This window comes from Ammospiza nelsoni, chromosome 6 (assembly GCF_027579445.1).
Source record: "Ammospiza nelsoni isolate bAmmNel1 chromosome 6, bAmmNel1.pri, whole genome shotgun sequence".
In the NCBI taxonomy this organism is placed as follows: Eukaryota; Metazoa; Chordata; class Aves; order Passeriformes; family Passerellidae; genus Ammospiza; species Ammospiza nelsoni.
This window is the reverse complement of record NC_080638.1, coordinates 57,691,488-57,712,252: the sequence shown is the minus strand read 5'-3', so window position 1 is coordinate 57,712,252 and position 20,765 is coordinate 57,691,488. Positions and strand designations below refer to the sequence as shown.

Sequence of the window (20,765 nt, the reverse complement as noted above, 5' to 3'; positions counted from 1 at the left end):
AATAATTCAAGGAACAGTTGAAATTTCAGTTCTGCTCTGGGAGTTGTCAGCTAGGAATGAACGGGGTGACTGCAGTCACAACAGATCATGGAGTGATTATGAACTGCCAGCAGGATGTTACCTTGGAAAAGGCAAATCTGATCCTGGGTGTGAGCAGAGGAAAGCTCCTGCAGCAGCAGCAATGTGTCAGTGCCACTGCAAGGAGGGGAGGCACCAGAAGGCTGCCCATGATTCTGGGCATCCAAGTGCAAATTGTGTTATCTCTGCCTGGAGCAGGTGGAGGGACAAGCTACCCTGATGATTTCCAGAGTCATCTACTTTCCTATTTTGCAAAAGGAGAAGTTTTCTTGCTTTATTTAGCCAACTAAAACAAAGGTTGTGAGGCATATGATGCAGTCTTTAAACAAAATCAGGCTGTTAACAACAAACAGAAGAGGAGCCTCTATGGTAAAAGACAATGTTGTTGCAAGAAAAAATGGACATTAATTGTTCAGCAATAAATGCAGGCTGAAATTCTAAACAATGTTCCCAATGAAGGAAGTCGTATTTTGCAAACAGTCCGCAGATCAAAGCTGTGGGAGGATGAAAATGGTGTCTAATTTTGAAACAGAAACAGGTGTCTGCATTAAATGGGATGAAACAAGATGCATGCCTGCAAATCATGGAGAGCCAAGCACAGGGACCTTCTCCTGTGCACTCCAGTGTTCTTATGGGTTATTTTCCCAGCCTGTTTCTATTACATACATAGGGGAATCTACAAGAAACAGCAAACTTTGACTGTAAACATACATTAGATTGAAACATTTCTCAAATAATTTTCTTCTTAAAAGTAACTTTGAAAATATAATCTATGAATGATCAACTGCATTGAAGTCACATTGCTGTAAGTACTAGACAGGGATGAAAGAAAAGGCTGGATAATTCTGAGTGATGCAGTGACAAACAGTGGAGGTTCACTATTTCTTTTGGTGGAAGAGCTGTGGGGCATCATCTGAAGATAGCTTGTTCTCAAAAAGGAGCTGCCCTCCCAATGCCTTTCCCTCACTGTCCCACCAAAGCCCCCCACAAAAACCTGGCAACCAGAGAGCTGGTTCTTCAAGGGTTGGGTGGCCGAACTGCTGAGGAATGTTGTAGATTCTAAGCCTTTGTAGGATTAGAAAGAGAAAATGGAGAAATCCATCATTTTACTAATGTCCCCCACCACTAATTTTTGGAAGCTGAGAGGTGACAGCATCAATTCCTCGTAGGTGCTGCTCTCATTCCTACACTCCTCCTGAGGCACCCACTCTTGCCACCATCAGAGGTGGAATGCTGGGTTAATTCGCTGCTGCTCTGATCTGACACTGCTGCTCCTGCAGTGCATGCAAGCAGCAGAGCACAGCACAGGCTCCTTTACCCCACATCAGCAGAGACTGCCTCTGGGAGGTTCTGGAAGCAGCAGCTCTTTATTTCCCATTCTGCATGGCATGGAAGCAGCTTGTGTCCCCAAAGCTCTGCAGAGGTTATATGGTTTTCACTCTTAACCTACACCTTCCCACAGGTTTGAAAATTACAAGTCATCTTCAGCTTTAAGAATCAGTTAACTCCTTCCTATAAAACCTTGCTTTAGTTGTTGAGCCTGCTTAGGATTCCAAAGGAAAACAAGATAGGGGATTGGCTGAGGGGAAGAAAAAGCCAAAACCAGCTAAGAACAGCTAAGAGCCAGCTACAAAAGCAAAACAAAGCTAAAACCCCAGCTGAGAGCAGAGGCATGCCCAACTCACCACATTTCATCATCCCCACTTCGTAGCACTTGCGCAGCCGGCACGCCTGGCAGCTCTTGCGCCGGTTTTTGTCTATCGTGCACTGGTTGGTGGCTGGGCAGATGTAATCATTGTGTCCTGCAGCAGGGCAAGAAGGGAAAATTTAACATCTCTAACCATCTCGGTCATTTCCCAAATCAGGAGTGTTCTCAACTTTAAACAACTCAGCTTTTTTGTGTGCATGTATCTAAGCTCCATCAATTTAACTGATGCAAAAATTAATATTTGTCCTATATATTAAACATCAGCCTGTGGCCTCAAAATTAACCAGACATCATTACTCAGCTTTATAGTGCTGACTGTCAGACAATCAAGCATCTTCCAAAACCAACTCATTTTTCATTTTTTGGAAATAGAACATACACTCTTGTGGAGATTTCCTCCCAACCTCCAATTTTGTACTGTATATTGGGAGTCTATAGCTGGCATATACCTGTCACAGATATATTTTATGAAAAATTCTTTTGCTAGGATCTTTTCTCCTGAGAAGCTGAGAAGCTCTAGCTTTTCCATATTTTGCTGCTTTGGAATGTGATTTGGAGAATTGTTACCCAGCATGTGAAATTGTTTTTACTTGATGGCCAATGACAGCCACCTGTGTCGAGGCTGTGAGTGGTCACAAGATTTTATTATCATTGCATTCCTTTTCTATTCCTTGCTAGCCTTCTGATGAAATTATTTCTTCTATTCTTTTAATATAGTTCTAATATGTAATTTTCTTTTAATATAATATATATAATAAAATAAAAAATCAGCCTTCTGAAACATGGAGTCAAGATTCCCATCTCTTCCCTCGTCCTGGGATCCCTGTGAGCACCACCACAGATACCAGATTTTCTTTTTTTTTTTTTTTCCTCAGCAGACTTGAAAAGAGCAGTCCTGCAAAGATTTAAGTAAACTACAGCTCTATTTACTGAACTCTGACGTGGGGAGTTCCAGGAATGAAGAAGCCTTTGGAGGATTGACCCTGGACAAAAGTTAACCAAAAAAAAGAAAAAAAAAAAAAAAGCCAAGATAAAAGGAGACCAGTAGGAAATAATGCATGCTGTAACTACAAAGAAAAGCACAAGGAGAGGATGTAAGTTTCAGATATTCTGGACAAGTGTTTATCTTTCTTTGATCAGTTCTCACTGCAGCCTCTTTTGTTCTCTTCTTATTCTTTCCCATCTCACCTCGTTCCCACCCAAACCCCTTTAGGTTACTGTAGTTCATCAATCAATAATCTGGTCCAAAGGTTTTTTACTGTAAACTGGACTTGGGAACACTCCTGGTGTAAATACAGTTGAATAATCTCCTGTGAAATAGTGGAACTATCTCTTGCAGCAATTACCAAAGGATGCAAAAAATATTCACTCATTTACTTTTCTTAATATCTTTTCTCCCAAGCTGCTTTTTAAGTTAGTTTGGGTTTGGGTTTTTTTCCCCAACCAAGAATAAGATCAGACAAAAATACAGCTACTAGAGTGATTTTTCTTTTTTTTTCACTTGGTGAAAATCCAAGAGTTCATGTCCTCAAGAGTAATTATTTAACTGAACCATTGTGTCTATTGCCATGCAAAATTAGAATTATTTTAACCTTGAATTTTTGAACTGACAGTTTTAAAAAGAAGAGCTCACGTTACAGTTTGTCCCATTTCTTGCTAGCAGATACGACTGAGAAACAAATTACTGTTTATCACTCTTCACACAACATGGAGGGAGAGGAGGAAGAAACTCTCTGTTGCACACAGGACTATAAAGTGTTTTAAAGCTCTTGTGGCCTTGGGATAATTTAACTTGCAGGCAGATGTTCAGTGATGTGGGACAGACTACACTACAAACTCAGACAAGCCAAGGAGACCACACACAGTTGCTCAGTCATATTTCTAATTTTAATTTCATTAATAAGGCCAACATTTTGCTCTATGGCATGCCCAGAAGTCTTTTATTTTAATACACAATATCCTGCATAACAACTGTTGCAACTGAGTGCTTGGTAAGTGTTTTATGCCAAGAACTGGCTTTGTTTTATGTGCCTTTTTTATTCTTTCGTTTGAATTACAAACACCATTACCTGACAGGGTACACTGAGGTGTACAAAAGACCACAGTGGGTAACTTGCTGGTGGCCCAAGTACATGTGAGCAACACAGAGCAGGCAAAGCACTGACTTGACAGAAAACACCTTGAGATCAAATTCAATCTCCATTTGTGACAAAATGGACACAAAAGTCTCTTCAATTATTTTAGAAATCCACAGTACTTGCACCAGCTTGTAGAAATAACTATTCACCCGTGCAGAATCTGCACAATGAATTGAAAAGGCAAAAACAAGTTCTGAATTAAATTTGATTCTCCTAGTGGCACCATCTCTGCCATACTGAGCGAAAAGAAAATATCTGAAGATTCCTAAAGGCTCTGCAGGCAGAAGTGGGAGAGGAACAGTAAAGATCAAACAGCAGCAGGATTTTCTGCATTGGCATCCACATGTAGCAGCCAATGTCAATAGAAATGATTTTCCACCAAAAGACCTGAGATGAGGCCAAAGATCAGGATAACTGGGCCAAGGTTAAAGAAAATAAGTGCCCCAAATCTGCAATGCAGTGCCTGTGTGACTTCCACTGGCTGTGACAGCAAATGTGGAGCCCCACATTTACTTCATACTGTAGCCATGAAGCAAACTTGAACTAAATACCAAATATTTAAGAATTTAAACATGGAAGTGGAAGTCTTAGAGAGGCCTGTCAGGGTAAGAGATACTGCAGTGCAGGCTCTGAGGGGCTGAGCATTAATGATAGCCAGGTTAGCACCTGATATTTGCTACACATATTTTTCCATCCTCCTCAGTGTGTAGATATTGTACACTGTGACTCAACAGCTCCAGGCAATAGACTCTTGTCAAGAAGAGCTCCCAGCAAGCAAAGTCTCCAGATAATTGCCTACTCTTACTGTGCCTATGACAATTAATTCTCAATTACTACAACTAAGCTAGGCCACAACTCCCATCAGATTCACAGGTCTGCAGTGTCATCCCAGTGCTGCGGGGCCTCACTGTGCTATGCACTCCACCTCTTCTCTAAAGAAATCAATTCCTCACTCTGTAACATTTCCAGATCTTGATAACATCAGAGCCAAGAGATAAAACACCCAAATCATGTGTTGCTCTATTTTCAGCACGGAGCACCAGACACCAGGATTTCAGAGCAGCTCATTACTAGGTCAACTGCTGCAGCCCCTGGTCACATGAAACTGTTTATTTAAGCAAATGATCACAACCTGTTTGTCTTACCTTGAATGCTTCTTTTGAAAAATGCTTTGCAGCCTTCACAGGACCAGACCCCATAGTGGTATCCTGAAGCATAGTCACTGCAGACTGCACAGAAGTGGGCATCCTTCTTTGAGCCAGGATTATTTGCAATTGGGCTTGTACAGTCACTGCCATTAGTTTTCCTTTTTAATGTTTCTCTGATAGAAGAGAAAAAACATACCTTGTAAAAGAGGAAAAATTTAAACTGCACTGCAAAGAGTTTCATAATTTTTCATTGTCTTCTATTCTCTCTCTATAAAGAGAGTCTATATAGACTCTCTATAGAGTCTTCATATTCCTGATGACAGGATAGTGTGAAACATTGCTAAGCCTTTTCTGACAAGATAAAGCATTTAAAGCATGTAGTCTGATCCCAGTGATGACCCACTAGAAGGATTTAGGCATAAACCTGGACTGCTGCTGAATCAATCAATGAACCCTGGGAAAAATCATACGGAATGCTGATGGGTCTTGAAGAATTATTGGAAATAGGCAAGTCCAGGAATTTGTGAACCAAGTGGATTTTGCCTCTTGAGAGCTTCACAGGAAAAGGAGAACTCAGGCAGCTCAGACTGATGTTATAAATGCTACAATGGACAGAGATGCAGTTGCTTTGTCCTGTTAGTAAGGCAAAATTACAACACACATCCATTCCCAATGCTTCATCCTTTACATGAGGCTTAACTCGTTCAATGACATTCTGCAGACAAATAACTGAGGTGTGAATCTCAGCCTATAAGATCAGCTCATGATGTTTTCTGTTCAGCCCACGTTGATCACCCTGATGCTAAACAAAAAGTCTGAATACAAGAAGAATGAAGAAACACAATGAATAAAATACTTCCATACGTTTAAAAAATTGTTGCTCTATATAAATTAGTAAGATATAGACATCCCTGAAGTGTTGCAAACAACTTCAACATACAGGAACTATTCTTCATGAGGAGATTAAAATTAAAACAGGAAAAAACATGAAAAAACAGCCAATTCCTGACACCAAGATCCTGTAAACAAACAAAAGAGGAAAGGAGCTAGGATTATCAGTAATGTTTGGGTTAGGTATAGGAAGTAAATCCATTGTATCCTTTTTATCTGGACCTCATTTTCTTGGTGGGTTTTGCACAATGTGCTTTCAGGGTCAATGCAATTTCTAGACAGAGAGAAAAGAGTGTTATGTGCAAACTGAGCAGCTCAGAGTTTGAGAAAAGGAATGGTGTATAGTCAATTTATAGGTATAAATTCAAGCATAGAGGCAGAACTTCAGAACTCTAGAATTTTCCTCATCCAACCTTCTAGAAGGATTAAGGAGGAGAAGAAAAATCAGTTGGGATAAGACAGCAGGCAGCATGGTTTATGACTTCTAGAGAACAAGGGCAAGTTTAAACAGAATAGTAGAAACATGCTGAAAGTGCTGTCAAAGAGGCTTTAACTAATATATTAAAAGTAGATTTTGTGCGGGTTTCATGACAGGAGGTAAGGACAAACACACTCACATGCCAAGTGAAAATCATCAAATTCCTAAGTTTTTGAGGAGAACGTTCTCCAATTTCCTGATAAAAAATTTGGAAAGGAGGAAAAGGTGCTTCTCAGAGCAAATTTCAAAACAGAAAAATTAAGATATTTGTTGTGCAATTAAGTTACTGAGAGATTTTTTCAAAATGTTAATTCATTCAGCTACAGCAGGGCAGAGGAGTGTTTAAGTATTTAACAAGCTGGGTCTTTGATTACACACACACCTCATTAATGGGCTGGTGAATCACTGAATTATTTCCCTCTCTGCCATGCTGGGAACACCAGTGAGGAGGAACTCTCCCCAAGAGTAAAGGGACTGTATCACACATTCCTAAATTGCTGCAAATGAAAGGAGGGAAGAGCATTCTTACTCCTTCCTATTCCCCTGTGTTTGGAAGCAAAAGGGATTTGGCGTTTCACATTAGTAAAATAGGTATTGATGCTGGGTTCTATATAGAAATACTACCTTTCTAAAAAGGAAGTAAGACTTCACTTAAAGTAATAAATCACTGATTTTCTCCTAGTCATCCTTCTGCTGTCAGCAAGCTGGTCTAGGGGAAGGTGTCCCTGTGCATGGCAAAGAAACTAGATGGTTTTTAAGACACCTTTCAATTCAAATCATTCTGTGAAGAAAAGGTTATACTCCAGAATTTCTTGATTCTCTTTAAGTTAGGTCATCATCAGCTGCATAAGCAATAGTCCTTATATATCCATAAAAATAGCTGATGACTTATTTATTTAAACTCCAATGGGACAGGTTCATCTTTCCTTCTGTCTGTTTTATAGAGGACACTGCAGAGCATCAGACAGGATGCTCTTGCTCCTGTGTTATTCCAGCTGCTGTCCCAACATCTGGACAGCTTCAAACCCTAAGTTTTGGAACCTTAATCAAAGTGGAAAGAGTTTGGATGTGATCCCTGCTCACATAAAAGCTGCTTGGGGAATTCTTCTGTATGTAAGTGCTGCCCAAAGAATATTTCCCAATGCACACACCTACACTGAGAGCATATTTGCACTCCATAAAGCCCACCCATTGCAGAAGGAGTGTGGGTAGTCTCAAAAATAGCACAGATCCTTTATTAACCATTGACTAAAACTGTTCCCAGGACACACTATTTTTCATACTCCAAATGTTGCTGAAGTTAAATAAGGAGGCTATGAATAAACATCCAGCTGCTGAAGCAGGAACAGCACCTACAGCCCTGAGCTTTAATCCATCCAACAAGTGTGTGCCCAAGAATGGAGCAGTTTCATCAGATGATGACCCAGACCCTGGTTAGGGTTTCCAATGTCAGTAAGTCTGCAGGACAAGAACGTGGTTTTGCAAACAGAGTTTCTTGACAGCTGAAAGTTTAGCCTCTGACTCTGCTCTTCACAGCAACTTTACAAAGTCAGTTGGGAACAGCAGCAAGAAAAGAAGTCAGGTTTTTTCACAGCAGCACTTTTAATGTGGTGCATGCTGCTGTGTGACTGCTCATACTAAAGCCAAAAAGCAAAGAAAAACATTTCCCTCGAATTCCAAGTTAACAACAAGCCTTCACATCTATTAGAAGCAGTAAAAAAATAATCTGGGTAAAAATTAATTCAAACAATATTGTACGAAAAGGCAAAAAGAATTAGCATTTACCTCTTTCACTCAAAGGACTTAATCTGCCAGAGCAAAATTAATTTTGTTGCACAAAATAGTGTCTAGCAGTCTTGAACTTTTGTTTATGCAGTGCAAACTGTTCTCACAGTGAAGGTATTTGTAATGCTCTGTGTTGGTGTATAGGACTCTAAGGGGGTATTGGGGAAAAAAATCTTATTTCAGAAGATACAATAAAAACAAACAACTAAACAAACCACACACACAACCAAATAAACCACACACACGAACAAATAAACCACACACACAACACTCCCTGGGTGATTTGGTGTCTCATGGAGGTTTTTTTGCAGCGTTTTGTTTTTCAGAGGGAGCAGCACTTTAATTCAAACATAAAAAGCAAAGCCTTGAGCTAAGGAAGCTGTAGACAATATTTATCCAGGGGTTAAAGCAGCAAGCATCACTGACCTGGTGGCGGGCAGCACGGGCTCCATGGGGCGCGCCTCACACCACAGGCTCTTGGGCTGCTCCGCGTACAGCAGGGAGGGCTGGCAGTGCAGAGCCAGAGGGGACAGGTGGCCAGGAGCAGACCACAGGGCACTGGGGCTCGAGGTCTGCCTGGCTGCCACGCCCTCCGGGTCCCCAAAATTGCTGGCGATGTTGTAATTGACCATGGCGGGGCTGCAGAACGCCATGGTGGAATATTCGTGCCTGTTTTCCACGAAAGATGAGGGAATGTAGACTGGGCTGTGCTCTGCTGTCAGCGTGGACTGATTGCAGCTGTAAGGGACTGGAGAGATGACGCCAGCAGGTGAATTTTTAATTTCTGTTTTATTGCATCCAATATCCTGAAGTGGCAGCAACTGAGAAAAGTCCTTGTGAGAAGATGTGCACAGGGACATTTTGAAGCAAGATTGAAGAGGGCTGCTTAAATATTCATCCTAAGACAATAAAGAATTTAAAAAAAAAAAGAATTATAAACCAAAAAAGCTCTGCATTAGGTCTTTCAATGAAAGAAAAAAGGAACCAGTAAACCAGAAAACATAAAAAGTCTTGTTAAAACACATTGCATTCCAAATGCACTTAAATGGTCAATGTACAAATTTACTGCCTTTAAGTAAAAGAAAGCTTTCTAGAATATCCTTAAAAATAAAGGCTAAAACACATATTGAGTTCAGACTCCCTTAAAAAATAATAATAATTTTAAGAACAAAACTATTTGAGGCCTGCCTGAAACAAAGATAAAGATGACAAATTACCAGGAGTTACAAACAGGGTAAATCTGCTCTCTATCAGAGATAAAATTACCCCAAGGTCCACAGCTATGGAGGAGAAATCAATTCTCTTCACAACAACTCACCATCTCCTGCTGCTAACTGCACCACAGCCTTCAGCCTTGAGCTCCAGGGTGCTTCCCTTTTCCATCACAAACATGTCACAGCAGGCATTGTGAAAGCAGACAAACACACACACACATCCCCTACACCCTTCCAAACCCACAACTCCACAGCACGTCCCTCTGCACAGAGGAGGAACACAGGGAGTGGATCTCAGCAAGGTGCAGCTTCATCACTGAGAGGTGCCTGGGTACAGCTGCTCTGCACAGAGCCATTAGAAAAGCAGAAGTCATAAAATGCAGATATTTCCAAAGCTGACAATAGAACTCAAGTGATTTCATGAGGTTCAGAAGTTTTATAATTCCCTGCAACTCTCCATCCCCATCCCAACTACCCCCTGTTCTATCTCCCATCTCACTCAGCTATCAAAACAAGACCTTAAATTGCCCACTGTAAATACTCTTTGCCAGATTCAGGCATACACAAATTATTTAAGAGAGAAAAGAAATTTGAAAAGATAAAAAAAAGCCCACCAAAATTATCCTCCTGAGACAGACCCCTGTCCTAGAAGCATTATTTTACTGTAGCATTAAAAACATTTTTCCTTTATTCTTCACTAAGAGTTTAATCTGCAATTCATTCCAGCTCTGAAGACAGACCTAGTTTGCAATTCAAAACAATTCCGTATCCAAAAGAGCAAGTTTCAGCCCCAGAACTGATATTGCAATGTACTTTTACATATAAGATCCTAACATGAGAAACCACAGGATAACTAAACATTCACCCACAGCTATGCTATTCCACAAGTGGCCAAGGTATAGATGCTAAATGTTCTTACCTTTTTTTGCCTCACATGGCCATGAAGAAGATGAGGAAGATTCAAGCATGGGTTTGTGGAAGTACCAGCAACCTCCCTGTCCCCAAGGCTCTCAGCCCAAAGGCCTTTCTAGTGTGCCACCTTGGGCCATTGATACATCTTTCTCCTCTAGGGTGAGGACTGAGAGCAGAAGCTTTAACAGAAAATGTAAGATATAGTCTTTTTGACTAAAATGGATTTTTGAGAGTCTTTCCTTCCTCCTCACTCTGCATCTGGCAATGAAACTGAAGATATGTGTAGAAATAACCAGAAACTCATTTAAATCAGCTCCGGCACTTTAGACCCAGCTGCTGTTTTTTCCTTTGTGGGAAACAGGAAAATGAGATATCTCAGCAGCTGTTTGTGTCCAGCAGTTCTTGGACTGGCCCTCCAGAGCAGCCCAAGCAGGGGATTCTGACCTCACCCCTCACAACCCCACGCTCTTCATCTGCCCCCAGCAGATGCTTCACAGCCTCCTCCATCCAGGAAAAACCAGGCATTGTGCAAATTCACCCCAAAAAACCACTGATAAAACCAAAGGTGCTATCACTCCCAGGTTATGGGGTGGGAGATTTTTTTAGAAGGAAATGATGGAACAAAAACAATTAGGAGTATTTTCAGGGGTTACTAGGGGTGAGCCAAATGAGCACACTGGATTCAACGCACATTTAAAGATTCAGTGTAAGCCAAGCTGAATTCCCCTCGCAGTCTCAGAGGCTGCAGGTATTCAGGATGAGCATGGACACTCTGCCAGAGGATCTGGCACGTCCAAGGAAAGCTGTCTGTGCTTTCTTTGTGCCTCTGCCTCCTTTGGAAGGACACACAGCACAGGGGAACCCCAAAGCCTCTGCAGGGAAGGGCCTGAGCAGCATCACAGCAACATCTCTGTTCCAGTCAGCCAGGGACATTGTGCTGTGCCAACTTTTGCAGCAGGCAAACTGGCTCTGTGGTTTCCCTCAGCATTTAGCAAATGAATGCCTGCACACTGCAAAAGCAGAGAGAACACAGAGCTGCTACTACGGAATTTTATGAACAGAAATCAGCTGAGATTTGAGTCATGTTTTTTCTGCAGAGGAAATCCACTAATGAGTGTCAGCTTAGCAGGAGGAGATATTGTCTCCAAAGGGCAACACAGAGCATTTAGAAACATACACAGAAGTTGCCAGAAGCAAGAGTGAAGCTTGTTTTAGGGGAAGAGTTCACACAAGCATAAGGAGTCAGCACAGCCTTCCTGAAAAACACGCTGCTCATAACTTATTTACAAGAGAAGGAGACTCTGGGGTCCAGCAGGTTAAAGAAAACTGTACTTGTAGTCTTCAGCAGGCTGTAATGTAGTGAAAAAATAACAGTATTGACCTGAGATTATTAACTTGGGTAGCAGAAATAGTCTAGCCACAGTACACTGTGGATCTGCATGAGATCATGTTGATCACATTTCTTTACACCCAGAGAATTTCAAATGGGAAGCCCAGAGATTCACAATAAAGTGAGACTGCTGAAATTATGCATTATTGCTCAGAAGGTCCTAAAAATTGCCTGCTGAACTGTGAAGTTATGTGTCTTAAAGAAGAACTGAAGAATGAGGGAAACAGATCTCAAGATCCAAGGCTCAAGAAAAGCTCCACAAACACCTCAGAAGGAAGCACAACCACATTTAATGCAAGGATTACAATAAGTAGAGCAATAGCTAATATGTTCCATCCTGGTATAATGTCATCATATTTTAAACTCTACTCATGAAACAGAAATGAACTATTTCCTAAAGTGAACTCCTGTCCCAACACGCCCTCTTCATCTGAAAAAAGATTTTAAAAGCAAGATTCAATGATAAAATACATTATTTAGATGCAGTCTGTCAGCTCCGCAGTAGATCTGTGCCAGACACAGAAACAAAGCAGGTGTCTATTATTTTTATATCCCAGTCTCCTGGGAGCCTGCAAATGTTTCAATCCACTGAAGTCAGTTTAGCTTAGCGAGATATTCAACAACTGAAATGCCAATTATTAAGTAAACCATAGCCATTCTGGCCAGTTCCTCAAGTAACACTTACCATTCACAAATCTAAGGCACTACAGGCAGGATTCCCTTCTGACATAAAGCAGCTTCATTAGCTCCAGCACCCTGAGGATGACACCACTATCCATGAGGACGTAGGGAAAAAATTAATGTTATTAATGTTCTCCACAAAAAAAAAAAAAAAAAAAAAAAAAAAAAAAAAGGTTTCTTGTCTTTGAATAACTCTACAACAACTGCATGTATCTTGAGTCACCATGCAAGACATGCCAGATGAGGCACAAGGGCTGGTTTAGATGTCATAGTCAAACAGACACATGGGTAAATAATTAAGCCATCTGACGTATTTCAACAAACTCGAAAGCTTCTTACTGCACATTACCTATACCAAGTACCTCTTTAAAAGCCTTGTGGGAAAAAAAGATTTTTTTTTTTTTCCAGTTTTAGGTTTGTTTGGTTGTTTGGGATGTTTTTTATGTTTTGGAAAGGAGAAAAGTAGGTAGAGAAGGCAGGGCGCCTGCTTGGGAACACAGCACAATAGCTTTTCCTAGAAAAGCACAACACTTCAAAAAGCAAGGCAGTGATGGATGTTCTCAGGCACCCTTCCATCAACATACACTACAAACTGCTTAGCATTTCATATATATTTTGAGTAAAGATTTTTTGCAATAGACAATCAAGATGACATTTTTCTCTCTGCTAGGCTTAGACTAAAGTGCAATCCTGGTGCCTTTGGGTTTAATAGAGGTGATTCAGCAAGCGTGCATTCCACCACTCCACAGCCAAAGATCCTCAGTCATCTCACAGAGTATTCTATTAATATTCTCTTCAGTTCCATTTTACACAGCTCCCTGCAGCAACAAACTGAATCGTCTTCTGGAAAAGTGATTACTAAAGGAAAGTCATTCCTGATGTGGATGATACTTGTGCTTCAGGTTTTGTGACAAGCTTATTACTCATTAAACACAGCAGTGCCAGATATTGCCAACAGAAGGCAGGCAGGTAAACAAGTTTATTATTACCTGAGAAGGACAGGATGCAACAAGTAGGAGAGAGATAGGGAAGCAAAATGGAAAATCCAGCTTTCTGTCCAAACTTCAGATATTGTACTCATCCTCCAAAATTAATAACCTGTTCTCAGTGGCATCAAGACCTACTCTAAATAAAATAGTGCAGCTCAAAATCACACAGGGAAAAATACTTTGAAACAAGCAGAATGAGCACTCTTTAGTCTATGTTAGCCTTTAATTTACTCAACTCCTAGATTATTCTAAACGTTCATAAATACATTTCAGAGCTCAATGGATGTGACATGGGGGCACCAGAGGAACTGGATTTGTTCCACTAAGGGAATACACAACTCCAGTCTTCTACCCCCTGAATTGGAGTTACAAAGACAAGGAGTCCAGACTCTTTTTCAGGAGATCACAGTCACATGTCAGTGCAAGGGAAATCCAGTAAAACATGAGGAAAAATCTCCACAGTGAGAATTAGGAGCAGGAACAGGGTACCCAGAAAGGCTGTGAAATCCCAGTATTTGGAAAGATTAAAAAAGACTCACTTTGAGCAGGATGTTTGATTGATTGGTCTCTAGACTTCCCTTCCCATTACTGAAAAATATTTTCAGATCTCAGTTCAAACTAGAATTAAGGTTGACTTTTCTAGTTTTTAGCCTTTAAGTTTGTGGATCATTAAAATGTTACCAGATCCGAGAGTGGATTTAAGCTTTCTATGATTGGCATCTCTTAATTATGTTCCATAGACTTAGGGTTTCAGACACCAGAAATGAAAAGCCACTGTCCTGCTCAAGAATACAAATGCAAACTGAGACACTTCAGCTTCTTTACTCTCTACGCAATTATTTCAATTATTTTGAATTTTTGATCAAAAAGAATATTTGCATTTCGGCATGAAAATTTTAGTGTGCTCCATTAAAAAAGAAACCTCTATTAAAATTATTACAGAAGTTATATTTACAAGGATCTAGCTGAGGATTTTGTTATAATGCTTCAATCTGCAGCAGTGTCATGGCAGGAGCCAGTACAAAGAACAGCACTCTTTTCCAGTAAGAACTTCATTATTTAAAAATAAAGCATCTGATGCTTTAAGAAAGTGCAGGGAAGACCAGCATGGAGATTTAGATTTTTGTGGATCTGGGATGTGCACCTGCATCCAGCATCTCTGAAGCACACTTGGGTCTCTCAGCACATACCAGTTAGGGGAGCTAATTCTAAAAAAATTATTCTTGTTTTGATTGCCACACCATAGCTCTGCCCTAACAGCATGGAATACACATGTTCCTTGGATCCAGGAGGAAATAATTCCTTCAGTCAACATTTCCCTCTTAATGACAGTGTCCTAGAACAAATGCACATATGCCTTCGTCCACTCCATTTCTTTCTGGTCATTTGCAAAAAGTGTATTCATAGAAATATAACTGAATCCATGAATGGTTTGGGTTGGAAGGGACCTTGAAGATCACCTAATTTCAATCCCCCAGCCATGGGCAGGGACACATTCCAAGAGACCAGACTGCTCAGAACTCAATCCAACCTGGCTTTGAACCCTCCCAGGGATGGGGCATCCACAGTTTCTCTGGGAAACTGTGCCAGTGGCTCACCACCCTCACAGTAAAGAATTTCTTCCTAATATCCAACCTAAACCTCCTCTCTTTGAGTTTGAAGCCATTCTGTCTTGTTCTATCACTACACATCCTGGTAAAAAGTCACTTTTCAGCTCTCCTGGAGCCCCTGTAGGCACTGGAAGTACCAGAGCTTTTTTTTCTCCGGTCTGAACAACCCCAGCTCTCTCAGCCTGTGCTCGTATGAGATGTGCTCCAGCCTCTGATGAATTTCATGGCCTGGACTCACTGAATCTTATTTTCTTTTTCTTCCTTGTGTTGAGGGTCCCAGAGATGGATGCAGAACTCCAGGTGGGATTCCACAAGGGCAGAGCAGAGACTGCACCAGAGCTTGGTGTGCTCAGCAAACTCAGTGATCAACACCTAAATCCCACTGCCCACATCACAGCAAAGGTGTTCCATCACTCCAGTCTGCTGAGGAGCAGAGTGCCATGCTCAACCCTCTGCCCTCAACAAGAGAAAAAGCACGTGGATAAAATTCTTCATTTTGCCCAGTCAAACTTTAACACAGCTTGGAGGCTTTCTGAATAACTCTCTCTGTTATTGGCAGGGTATAGACATGAGCTGGCACAGGGGCTGAGATTTTTTGATTCAAGTCAAGTTCCTTCTATTTACTCTTACAACAAATCAACAGCTCTTGTATGATAAATAAATTGGGGACTGAAAGTTCCATCTCCTTTATTCCCTTTTCCCACAGCATTTTCCCCACTGAGGTCTGTGAGGATATACAGCAGCATGAAGAGAGCAGAGCCTGCAGCAATGCACTCATGCCAGGCAGAAATTTGAGAATAAAGAGATGGTGGCTAAAAAAGTCAATATGTGAAGAAAAACAAGTAAATCAGGCAATAGGGATAGAGCAGGAATTGAAAATTCCTACACTCTCAGGGGAGACACTATCTCATTGTTGATGAAAGCAAAGATGAGACTTTCCCTGGGAGCAGCTGTTCTTCACTGGGCATAAAGACCAGTGCAAAGATTAGAAGTCCTTTTGCCAATGCAGAAAAGAGAAAAGTCCTTAATGCCCCTTAAAACCCCTGGCAATCTATAGGCAACAAGTCTGATGTTGGGCACACAAGTGGGTGGGACACATCCCCAAATTATGGGAATTCATCCATTTCTGCAGTTCATGCTCCACCATCCTGGCAGACCTGACCTGCTAGAGCTCCAAACCCAGGGTGGGAGGTTCTGTTTGGCATGGATGTCAGAAATGCAGGATTCATTGCTCCTGGCTAAGCTTTCCCTTGGACATGCCATGCCTCAGGCTCCTCAAATAACCTCCTGCTTTGTGAGGCTCAGGAGCAATGGTGATAACCAGAGCAATCTTTGGCAAAAGAAAACCTTCCTTGCAGAAATGTTGTCAGGGAATAATCATTTCAGATCTCAGTGACCTAAAGAGTGAAGAAAGAGCAGTGGACTTTTTTCCTGTCAGACCAATTTGCAATGTCTTATTCTACTTTCTCCTCCCCCCAAATAAAATGGTGTTATTTACAGTGTTTTTCTTCCAGACAGCCTCTTTCCAATGCAAATTATTCATGCTATAGGATTAATTTAGGTAGCCAAAGAGTAAATTGAAAGTGTAAAACTTTTGTCTTTTTAGTCATAAAACTTGAATAAGCAATCTTATCTACAGAAATCTATGTCTGAATATGTACAAAATGCAGAACTCCTCTGGCTGCTTATCTGGCTTTAGCTATAGTAAATTGATTTTCTTATTGGAATTTCTGTAAAAGACTATTCCAATTGCATTAATTTTGTTGTGCACTTTCACATTAACAGCAAATTCAAGATTAAATATCTTTGCCTCTGCAATTTTATTCTAACTTCTTTAAAATAGTTTTTTCAATGCAGTTTTTGATACCTGATTTTTGATGACTTAAAATACTTAAAATCACCTCATAAATGAGTCATTATGCCTTTACTTTTTCTCCACCATCACTAAATCACTGAAAGAGCACAGAAACCAAGGCATTGCTTATTCCTGCCTTTCAAGGTCTGAAACATTCTTGTAAAGCTGCATGAAATCCCAGGTCTGATTTATTTAGCACCATCCACAGGTAACAAAAGTTTGTGCATATGTTTTAGTCCCTTAAACAAAGCAAGCTGTTCCAGATTTGTGTCATCATTAACCCAGACATGAAAACCTGCCTTTTATTGCGAGTAAAATCCTGTCTCAGCTGAGTCAGTTGGAATTTTGTTGATGAGTTTCACAGATGGACATTTGTCTAACATATTAATTAAGACAAAATTGTAATGCCCTCCTAGTCTTATTAAAATGAAATCTTAGAAAATATTCTGGAATTTCTGCCTGCTAAGCTTATGTCCTGTCTCTCAAGGAATGGACCAGCAAACTCTTTTGTGTGAATATTTCTTTCCTGCTAGGAAAAGCATGCAGATAGCTGAATAGGAGCACAGTAAAATAGTGGATATAAAACCTGGTCAGCCCCCTGGATCACCATCCCTTATCACTGCAAGCTCTTTGCTACTTTTACCTTTAAGCCAATATTCAAGAACCAGAACTAAAACTAAGAGCATTTAAAGAGATCATGTACTAACTGGATTTATAGTTGTTTTAATTAATATATTTTAATCATTCTTGATCAGAACATCATTACAGATGCATTAACTGACTTCTTGAAGACAATTCTGCAGTTGCAACATTTTAAGAACACCTCTAAAACTATGAGCATTTTCTTCCTGTGATATTTAAAGTTTTTCAGGTAATCAGCCAAAAATATTCTTAAGGATATAAAATAGTTTGTGTGTTTCCACTTTCTCCAGCAATACTTGAAGCTCCATACTGGTTCTCCTTTACAGCACTGATGAGATAATTTGCAAAGAAGCATCAGATTTGCTCCATCCCTTCAGGTCCAAAATTTTTATTGTTATTTCTCCTTTTAGAGCATGAGGAAGCTGAGCTGTTCACTCACACACAGAGTTACCAGCCTGACAGAGAAGACACTACAGCTGTCTTCCACTAATGCTGTGTTGCAGTCACTGTGTCTGCAAAATGCAAGATACATCTTATTTTAAAATGTACAGAGAAGTTCAGAAAGGAAAGCAAAACGGAGGACAGCCACAGCGAAGTGCTTGAACTTTGTTCATAAACAGAAAGAAGACTTTTAATAAAGTTCTCAAACACCAAATAAAAGTTTTCAAGCTTCAAATCAGAAATACAACGTGTATTTGTTGCTTCAGTAAAAGCACCAGTCTTAGAACTCCCCCTCTCGTGGGGACAACAGATGAGCAAAGAATTTCAAGGATATGGATGAGGAAACACATTGCTGGTAACACCGAGCACATCAGAAGCAAATGGTAAATGACTTTATGTCCAAAAGCAGTTTCTCATCCACCCATAATCATATCAAAACTTCCTCTACACACAAATTGCAATTGTGCATCAGTCTCTGTATGACAAGGCTGAACCCTTTCCCAGAAAGAAATAGCACATTTACCAACCATTCCAAGGTATAAACTGCACAATTTGCTGTTTATCCCATCCTCTCTCCAGGCTGTAATTTATTTTCTCTAATAAAACCCTGGTTATAAAGCATCCAGGATTAAAGACCAGATCATTTTTGCCATTTCTAGCCAAAAGTCTTTTATGAGCATTCAGGCAAGGCTCTGATGGGTTTGATGAAGATTTACACATGTGCTGTCCAATCTTTAGTTATTGTTAAATAAACCTTTTAGCAGTGCCAAAAGCAAACTTAAAAAACAGGCTTGGATCTTATTGTCTAATGAGGAAGATCCTTCTTAAAGCTGAAGATTTTAATAAAAGAGTGTAAATCTACATCACTGACTCCAATGGGAAAAGTACTTCAGAACTGTCAAAACAAAACCTGAGACATTTATCAGTGAGAGACTTGGAATTTCAAAAGTCAAGTCAAGAGAGCCCCAGTAACCCCAATTTAGTTTGGATCAGGTTATACCAATTGCTATGATGCTTGGAAGAGGCATTTAGCTTTTATTAGTATATTTATCTGTGGAATTTCCCAAAAACCTTAAAACACCATGTATGTACCAAAATACTCCTTCTGCTCTCAGTGCAGCAATTCTATTCTAATAAGATTCTTAAGCCAAAGACCTAAAAAATAGCAAACTTCCATCATTTTCTCTGTACCCACAAATATTTAAAAACCCCAAGCCCATTGGAAGATCACTTAATCTGCATAAACTGATAGATTTTAAGAACAGATTTACACTGGAACCAAAATTAACACACTCAATAATTTACCTATCTCATTTCCCTCACAGAGGCTATTGTTCAAAAATCCAGAGATTATTATTTGCAGACCTTTGGCAACATTTACAACAATAAATATTCCATTCAATATAGCACGTACCTGAATGACACTGAATGGGGTTTCTGTTCTTTATAAATGCTCTGACAGCATTACATGTCAGCAAGATTTTCTCATAGCAATTCTGGATTTGTTTTCCTCCTTTCCTTTATCTCTGATTCTAAAAGCAGCTGTGCCCACCACCACTTAGTCATCAGATCTCAAATATGAATCTTGCCAAAGCAATGTGGTGCCTGCTCATCAGTGCAAGGTTACAGGGATACTATCAGTGTTTCCTTTCCCTCTGAAGGCAAGACCTAAACACAAGTTCCTCCTCCTCCTTTCTGACATAACATGCCTCTGAATTTGTCGTTCACTGCAGTTAAGGCTCTTACATGATGGAATCATTTTATAAGCCAAGCATTCTCATATGTAGCACAGAAATCTGAAGGTTAATTAACCAGCATTTTCTGGCATCCGACACTGAGGTTTTTAAAAGGCTAAATCAAACTTTTTATATCTTTGTCACAGGAAAACCTGAAACATAATTAACATTTGCTCAGAAGCAGGAATGTACTCATCTTAGACATTTTGGGCAGCATAATAAATAAACTCCTTTGGCATTGTTTTTAAAATACCAGATGCACAAAAACAGACAAGGGGGGGTATTTTTCTTCAATGTAGCTACATTCATTTTCAAGAAAAGTAAATTAACTGGAACCCATTTGGGATAATGGCTTTGTTTTACTGCATGTAAAACAAAGCATTTTATGCTTTAAAAAAAAAAAGCTTATGTATGCTTTAACCCCAGCCTGCAACACAGCCGCTCACACACTTCCCCTCAGTGAGATGGGGGAGAGAATTGGAAGAGTAAAGTGAGAAAACTCGTGGGTTGAAATAAAAACAGTTGAACAGGTAAGGCAAAAGTCTCCCACATTAGCAAGGCAAAACAGGGGATTCATTCATCACTTCCCATGGGCAGGCAGGAGAGAGGGGCTACAACACACCCAGCAGCGACTGGAAAGACAAATGCCATTGTTCCAAATGTCCCCCTCGCTTCCTTCTTCTTCCCCCAGTTTTGTATGCTGATATGACACCCTGTGGTCTGGAACACACCTTTGGTAGCTGAGGTCAGCTGTGCTGGCTGTGTCCCTTCCTGGCTGCCTGTGCAGCCCCAGTTTCCTCACTGGTGGGGTGTTGAGAATCTTGGACTCTGTGTAAGCGCTGTCCAGTGATAACAAAATCATCCCTCTGTTATCAGCACTGTTTCCAGCCCAAATCCAAAGCACAGCCCCATACTAGCTACTGTGAAGGAAATTAACTCCACCCCAGCCCAAACCAGCACAATCTCCACTTCTTATCCCCAACCATTTACATCATACACATCACCATTACCCACCATCTACATTCTCACTCTTTGATACATTTCACAGATAACATTCCCTTAGCCTATG

The 20,765-nt window shown here is 40.4% G+C and overlaps 1 protein-coding gene across 1 annotated transcript in view; it reads right to left on the bottom strand.

The window, feature by feature from the left end:
* ESR2 (estrogen receptor 2) overlaps positions 1 to 19,536 on the bottom strand; it is a 36,974-nt gene extending 17,438 nt beyond the window's left edge. Inside the window, exons 1-4 of the mRNA XM_059474374.1 lie at positions 19,375 to 19,536; positions 8,653 to 9,125; positions 5,070 to 5,245; positions 1,764 to 1,880 (exon numbers count right to left, since the gene is read on the bottom strand). Coding sequence (XP_059330357.1) covers positions 1,764 to 1,880; positions 5,070 to 5,245; positions 8,653 to 9,086 — 727 coding nt within the window. The 5' untranslated portion in view covers positions 9,087 to 9,125; positions 19,375 to 19,536. The remainder of the gene's footprint in view (positions 1 to 1,763; positions 1,881 to 5,069; positions 5,246 to 8,652; positions 9,126 to 19,374) is intronic.
* Positions 19,537 to 20,765: the final 1,229 nt, after the last annotated feature.